Raw genomic sequence first — 7,867 nt, 5'->3', positions numbered from 1 at the left:
AATATGTAACTTGCCCAAGTTTATTCGCCTAATTCTGAAGAACGAAACAAGAAAAAGAATCTTGAGAAATACTTATTTAAATCAGAGTCTGAATTTTTTTCTTTTTTTGTAACACAGTTTCTGAATTCTGACTCAATGTTTTCAACATTTACAGACACATACTTTTGTCTTCATGTCTGACACACAATAATAAAAAATGAGAACAGGTAATTAGAATAATTGTACACTAAACAATAATATAAACACTATTAATTTTTATTTTTAAAATGTGAATACAAGATATTGTTAAAATGTGAATACAAGATATTGTCATAAAGGAATTCATGGGAGTAGTAGTGGTTGAGACAAAACAGTATATAGTTGTGTAAGGTAACATAAGTCAACATCATTTTGCTTAATACAAGCAAACAAAATCTCATTTCTTCCTCATTTGATGCTCCTTTTGTCTCTCACTCTTTGTTTTTTCTCTCTTTTTTTCATCTCCAAGGAATTCCAAGAACTCAACTTTGCCTCCTAAATTTTCAGTTACCAGTGAGATTTAATCCAAGAACTTTCAAGGGGTTAATGTTAATGTCCTTTTAAGACACTTTCTTGAATTTTTAGAAGGAAGAATGAACACATTTGAGAAGAATGGTTTTGTTTGTTCTAATCACACTTGAGTAAGTATTGGATGAATTGCAGTTCTGTTTTTTTAGTGGTGTACGGTCCAACTTGCGTGCAAGTCGACTGGTTAATTAGGATACTGGTTATCTCCTACAGGTATCGAATAACTCTGCACACAAAGAATTGCAGTTATGGTTTTGTTTCATGTTTATGAAGAAGTTTAGAAGCTTTGTTTCAGCTTCAAAAGCTAAATTGATTTTTTATTTTATTTCCAATTTTCAGGCTATTGAAAACTGATAATTGAGCAAAGTTCATTTGATATGGAGAAGAAGAGATCATCAAGAAATCAACAACAGACAGAGAAAAATCAGCTTAATTGTATGTGGGGATTGATCAGCAGCCTTTATATTGGTCAAAATCATAGGAAACAGAAGCTGCTTTCAAATGGGAAAACTGCAGCTAAACATGTTATAGGTAAGTGTGGTAACAATTCTTCAATTTCCTAATTCCATTGCTCATTCTTTTCTATCACCAGCTGAGAATGCAGGAATCACGGGTTCGAGCAGTGTAAACAGCCTCTTGCAGAAATGTAGGATAAGACTGCGTACAATAGACCCTTGAGGTCCTGCTCTTCCCCGGACCCCGCGCGGCGCGCATAGTAGGAGCTTAGTGCACCGGGCTTCCATTTTTCAGTGTAGTTTAACCTCTTATAGCATGTTAGTTACCATTTTTATCGGCTTACTATGTAATGTCTATCATAAAGATTTACTTGTAATTACATTATAAGTGATCTGATTGTGTAAGTACCTTTTACATCGTCTTAAACTTTTCTTAGTGTGATGTGGTCTGTATAATTATGTTAGGATTAGATGTCAACAGTGATATTAATCAGTCTTGGAGGTTCTGATCTTTGCTTTTACCCTTCTGCAGGCAAGAATCCAAGAAAGCTTGATGCTTTAACTTACTTCAGTGACCAAATTTATGGCTTTGAGGTAAGTCTCTAGCATAGAATAAGTCACTTTCTAGACTCAGCTCTTATGTCAAAGTTTCTTTGGACACCATTTGGCTATATTGCTCGGACTCTCCGAAATGTCGTCGGGTGCGTGTCAGATCTCCAAAAGTAGTGTATTTTTGGAGGATCCGACATAGATATGGTAGTATTTTGGAGAGCCTGCGCAACATAGCCATTTGGAGAATAGACTCTAGTACATCCTTTTTCTAACTGTCATAGAACATGTGGTGATAGAACTTAGGCAGTTCTATTAGTAATGTTCCTGCAAAAAAATGTAACTTTGGAGTATAGTTTTTGTTTTTTGCATGGATAGGGTTAGGAATTATTCTGATTGGCATCTCCATAGAATTTTATACCTTAAATTCTGAACAGTACGAAGGGAAGCCTTGGCGTAACCGGTAAACTTGAGTTACCATATGACCAGGAGGTCACGTATTCAAGCCGTGGAAACAGTCTCTTGTAGAAATGCTGGGTAAGGCTGGTCCGACACTTCCCCAAACCCCGCGTATAGCGGGAGCTTAGCGTCTCGGGCTTCCCTTTAAATTCTGAACAGTATATTATCCTAAATTCAGAAAAGATTGCAACTTTTGAGTAAGAGTGATAATTGCAGAGTTGTTTGCCTCAGGATGGAGCTGAAATGGAAGCTTTAGGAGTTCGCACGGGTGATAAAAGGATGAAGAATTTCATTCAAGAAGAAATTTCCGGTAGCATGCAAAAGAACACTCAAATCATAGCTAGAAATGAGCAACATAAAGAAGTAGATTATGGACTATTTGATCATATGATAAGTAAATACAAGCCATCATCAAAGAAGACCCGTACAAATCAATCACCTTTATACGATTGGAAGGATACTGAGACGGGGGATTTTCAGCAGGCTTCTGGTTCAGCAGAAATGTCTATCAATAAGTTAAACTTGGCATCCATATTAGAAGCTATTTGCAGTCAGATTCATGCAAATAATGATCAACTTGATGAGATCAGTTTGCAAGTACTTCAGACGAGTGCGAAAGCATTTATCGATAAGATGTTCATAGACAGGAAGTATATCAGCAAAGGTAGTTTGAGTTATGAGCCTGAACAGTTCTCCGACGCATTAGAGATGTTAAATTCAAATGGAGATTTGTTTCTGAAACTCTTACAAGATCCTAATTCACTTTTAGCAAAGCAAATCAGAAGCTTGCAAAATGTGCAAATGGCAAGAAATTCAGTCAAGTCCTTTATGAGTAATAAACTATCAGATGATCAGAGTAGTGATAATGACATTTGGAAGAGTGAACAGAAGCATCGGCGATCTGGGGACGCATCCAAAGAAAGTTCCAGCCCCCGGCCTTCAAGTAAAATAGTTGTTTTGAAGCCAATTCCTAGAACTGTTCGATGTTCTGAAAATGTTGCCTGCCATTGCTCGTCTATGCAGTCCCATCGAAGCACAAGTAGTAAAGGGGAAAATGTCAAGCGCACGAGCTTTTCTCTCAAGGATATTAAGAGGAAACTGAAGTATGCAATGGGAGAAAAATGTAAAGAGAAGCATTTGAGTTCAGTAGGAAGTACTTTACATAGGCTTCATAGCATTAGCGACAAGCAGATCTTAGGAGTTGATAATGAAGGGGGCAGTTCACGGCTTACTATTACTGGATCCATTAACTCTTCCACTGAATCAAACACCAAGAATGAGGCAGAGAATAAACAAGAATCCATATCAAGTGAAGCAGCAAAAGACTCATTTCTGACTGAAAGGGTGCGTAAAAAGTTGAACGTATCAACCATAAGCTACACCAAGAAGAAGGAACTGGATATATCCATAGAGGCAAAGAGACATCTCTCTCAAAGATTAAATTATGTCAATACTGCAAATGAAGTTGTGATGAGCAGACAACCCACAAGAACATTGGAAAGGATTCTTTCCTCGCCTGAACATGATCGTTTGTTCAGCTATAGTTTAAAACAGGACAGCAAAAGTAATCCTGCACAAATTAGGCACAATGGTAAGTTTTTGTTCCATTTACTTGAGAGTTTTTTGATCTTCTTATGCACATTGTCCTTTAGAATTCTAAGTTTTTAACATTCACCTCCGGCAGATACACGTATAGTGGAATTCCCCCTTGAACCAGCCCTTACTGTTATTCAAAGTCCTCAAAGAGACAAGCGTCGCTGGCATCTAAATAGCTCAATGGTGGTAAGTACTGCATCCTCTCCCACAAAACATGATTGGAATATCGCAAGAATGTTTTGGTATTACTTGTTTTCTGTTTACTTCTGCCTTTTCACTTAACCTAATAACAATAGAAGGGACTTATACTGTTGCACCAACCTCTTCAGGATTCACCTTCAGAAGTTTGGTCTCCTGGTTCTTCAACGGATGTTTCGTCGTCGAGTCCATCTAGCATTTTCAAACTAAGGGTTGTTGACAACAATATGGACAGAGGAGATTATTCAAGTCCAGTATCAGTCCTGGAACCAGTTTTCGCTGATGATATAGCCAGCCCTTCCGGAAATCAACCATGTAAGTAACACAAATTCACGTATAGCCACTAAACTTTATCCACTACAATAGTAAAGTCAAAAAATTATATATTGTCCAAAATCTTCCTATCTTCTCATTCTATCTTTAGACTGTAGTTTGAAGTAATTCATGAATATTTGCAGCTGACACTGCATTACAACCACGTCGTATCAACTTTGAGGAATGTTCGAACAAGGAATTCCCTGAAAATACCATACTGAATCGCGCTGAACCAGATGCCCTTCGTATTTATATTCAGTCAAGTTTGCAAGCACTTCACTTGAATTGCGAAGAACTATGGTTAAATAAGCCTCTTTCAGAAGAAATGTTCGATGCTACGTTATCTGATGAACTGGAGACATTAGCACTGCAATGTCATTCTGAACCTAAACTTCTGATGGACTACACAGATGAAGTCCTACTAGAAGCATATGATTTTCGCTTCAGATTTCCTCCGTGGCTATCGTTCCTTCAACCTAAAATTTGGTTCTTTCCACTGGAAAAAAATCTAGTGGAAAGTTTAATGAAAGAAGTGAAACAACACCTTGTGCCAGTAATGGAACAACTAACACTGAATGACTATGTTGAGAAAGATTTGGCGAAATCTGGTTCATGGCTCGATATCAGAAACGACGCTGAAGATATTCTGACTCAAGTCACAGATGATGTTCTTGAAGAATCAATTATGGATATTGTTGTCCAACTTTATACCTCTTTCTTGTGTAGCTAAATTTTGCTTCTTTTTCCTTTTGTTTGTGATGAGCATTTGTACACCTTAACTAGTATCTGCTTGTTTATTGATACAGACATAAGACATTATATAGAGTTCCTTTAAAAATGTTGAACTGGAGATTATAGTTGATGTAGTTAAAATACCTTTGTCTTGAGATCAAAAGCAAGAACATATTAGAATCCAGGCATTCTACAGTACTTTTGCTTGTTTGGATGGTTGTTACGTCTTGTATTGTATGTTATTGTTAATTTAAATACAATATTTGTTTTGATTGTTACTTAATTTTATTGTATCGTATCGTTAAATCCGTCGTTACGTAACGATGAAAAGTGCCACTTTACGTAATGACCGATTTGGTGTGGTCGCGTCGTTACCTAATTTTTTTATCATCTTGTCCTTTCTTATTATTAAATAATCATATTTTATCTTTTACCTTATCTTTTTATATAATAATTCAACCTCGTGCTTATTTTTCTTTTATAATATTGCAAGTTTATTCTACATATTGTGGTGTATAACATTATGAAACGACGGCAAATAATACAATATATCCAAATATTATATACATCAATATAATACAATACAATACAATGCAATACGATACATTATGAAATCGATATATAACAACCATTTAAACAAGTTGTTAGGTACAAAAGTTAACAACCATTCAAACAAGCTGCTAGGTACAAAAGTTTGCTTTATGGATAGTGAAATAAAATTCTTACTGAATGAACAAAGATTCTTAACCAATTCTTTTACTGCCTTTATCATAACTAAAAATCATATTTCAGTGTTAGCTTAATGCCTTAAAAAATTTTGAGGTGAAATTCCAACATTATTAGCTATATTAACATTACATGAAAAGTACAAAAGATGTCTTGTGACATTTTAAAAAGCACTTAAAATAAAAGTAGCGGTCACTATAACCAAACTTAACTGCTGAAAATGGAAAGAAAGATTGAGTTTGGGACTAAAGTCCTGCTTTTTAATTCTGAAATTTTAGTACATTCGTTAAATATAGTTCTGATGCAATAATTTTTGAATTTTTGTGGAGGAGCGCTTTAACCTCAATGTTGGACTTCCAAGGTGAATCCATATCTAGTTGGGTCTCAATATAGGTACTAGACACCGGATAGTAAATCAAAAGAAAAAGTTTTAAATTTCAAGAAATATGTTACCAAAATATTAAATTTGTGAAGTAGGACTCTATTAAACTAAATTAGGTGATTTTTTTTTTCAAGATGGAGAAATAGATAGAGACCTTTACTTTTGGAGTAGGTTATCTGGAAGTCAAGATCTTCATAAAGGAAGGCCTTAAATTTGTAGCCTTTATTTTTTGATAGCCTCTATTCACATGCAAGTTGACAATTTGTAAATTGACAGCTTTTCACTCTATTGTGATGCAAGTTGGCAATTTGTATATAAAGTATCTTCCAAACCTTATTTGGCTAACATTTTCTAAGGAAAATTTGAAAGAATAAAAAAAAATATTTTCACCAACAAAAGGAAATGTTGCATAGTGAAAAAGTTGGTTATTTTTCTGAGATTGTTCAAAAAATAACTTCGCTTGTGAGCTTTACAATCCTGTATAAACGTACATTGCTAATTTCTAATGCGGAGAAATGATGAGAATTTGTGGTGCTTAACAACTCGTAAAAAACATTAATTCTATTGCGACCCTACCAAGTGAAATGTTACATAGTGAAAAGGTTGGTTATTTTCCTAAGATTGTTCAAAAAGTAACTTCGCTTGTGAGCTTTACAATCCCGTATAAACTACATTGCTAATTTCTAATGCGGAGAAAGAATGAGAATTTATAGTGGTTAACAACTCGTAAAAATATAAAACTAATATGTTAAGACGTGTCTAAAAAGAACAAAATTAATATTAAAATTCATATAATTAATACTAGTTTGTGGTTGATGTATAGTTGTTGTATTGTCTTAGAAAAAAAGATTCCTAAATTATTTTCCAGATATTTTATGGCCAATGCTTTAGTCTTGCAAGCATGGTGCATGTCCAAAATGAATATGTGATTTTAAATCTTGCAAGCATGCTGCATGTCCGAAATGGATATGTGAACAAAATAAATACGTTTCAACTCTAATATTATTTTTAAATATTGCACGCATGCTACATGTCTGAAATTAATATATGACCAAGAAAAGAAAAAAACAAATCCCTTTGCAATCATTGGCCAAAGTTCCTGCTTATAAATGTTGGCTCCTTTCCACTATTTATCCTTTATTGAAAGGTGGAAATAAATAACCTAGGACCCATTTCGCTATATATTTTGACGGTTTGTTTTGAATTTTTTTTAAAAAATAATGTTTGTTCATGGAATATTATCAATTTTTTTTTAAAATTAAATTAAATTTTTAAAAACTAGCGTAGGGCAGTTTTTAGTAAAAATTTTGCTTCCAATCACAGAACTTTAACTTTTTTAAAAAATGCATGTTCAAACACAATTTCAACTCTCAATTTTTTTTTTCAACACAATTTCAAAAACTCGTTTTTTAAGTTTCAACCAAATTTATGTTCAAACGCTAGCCTAATGTGTTTGTCTCAATTGAGATTTAAACTTGAAACCTCATGATTCTCCATTAGCATCATTGATTACTATACTACATCCTTCGATGCAACTTCAATTTTTATTTACAATTGAAATTAAAATAATGAATCAAATTGTTACACAAATACTCCATTAGTCCCAAAATACTTGTCATATTTTTGTTTTCGAGATTCAAACAACATAAATTTTGACTTTTATTTTAATAATTTTTTATTATATTAATATGAGAAAAAATATAAATTATAATAATAATACTTTTCGATAATTTTAAATATTTTAAATATTAAATTTATCTAATCCAATTTGAAAGAAGTATTAGTCAAATTGACTATCCAAAAACAAACAAGAATTTTGGGATGGAAGGAGTAATTTGCAAATAATATTTTGTAATCAAGAATATTTACCCCAAAAAACATAAATTTGGGTCCATATATAAATATATAT

The 7,867-nt window shown here is 33.6% G+C and overlaps 1 protein-coding gene across 4 annotated transcripts; it reads left to right on the top strand.

Annotated features, from left to right (window-relative positions):
• Nucleotides 1-381: 381 nt before the first annotated feature.
• LOC107764379 (uncharacterized) lies at nucleotides 382-5,032 on the top strand. Of its 4 annotated transcripts, none has more exons than XM_016582933.2 (7): nucleotides 382-759; nucleotides 886-1,077; nucleotides 1,534-1,595; nucleotides 2,241-3,600; nucleotides 3,694-3,791; nucleotides 3,935-4,118; nucleotides 4,262-5,032. In XM_016582933.2, the coding sequence occupies exons 2-7, from the start codon at nucleotides 924-926 to the stop codon at nucleotides 4,846-4,848; spliced, it is 2,445 nt and encodes an 814-aa protein (XP_016438419.2). In that variant the 5' UTR covers nucleotides 382-759; nucleotides 886-923; the 3' UTR covers nucleotides 4,849-5,032. The 4 variants fall into 4 exon arrangements, with proteins under 4 accessions (XP_016438419.2, XP_075101534.1, XP_016438420.2 ...); XM_075245433.1 differs by having other exon boundaries at nucleotides 383-759; nucleotides 2,226-3,600; XM_016582934.2 differs by having other exon boundaries at nucleotides 385-659.
• The last annotated feature ends 2,835 nt before the right edge of the window (nucleotides 5,033-7,867 follow it).

The sequence above is a fragment of the Nicotiana tabacum genome, chromosome 23 (assembly GCF_000715075.1).
Source record: "Nicotiana tabacum cultivar K326 chromosome 23, ASM71507v2, whole genome shotgun sequence".
Classification (NCBI taxonomy): domain Eukaryota; kingdom Viridiplantae; phylum Streptophyta; class Magnoliopsida; order Solanales; family Solanaceae; genus Nicotiana; species Nicotiana tabacum.
Note: the sequence above shows the minus strand (reverse complement) of the source record. Positions and strands in the feature narration are given on the sequence as shown.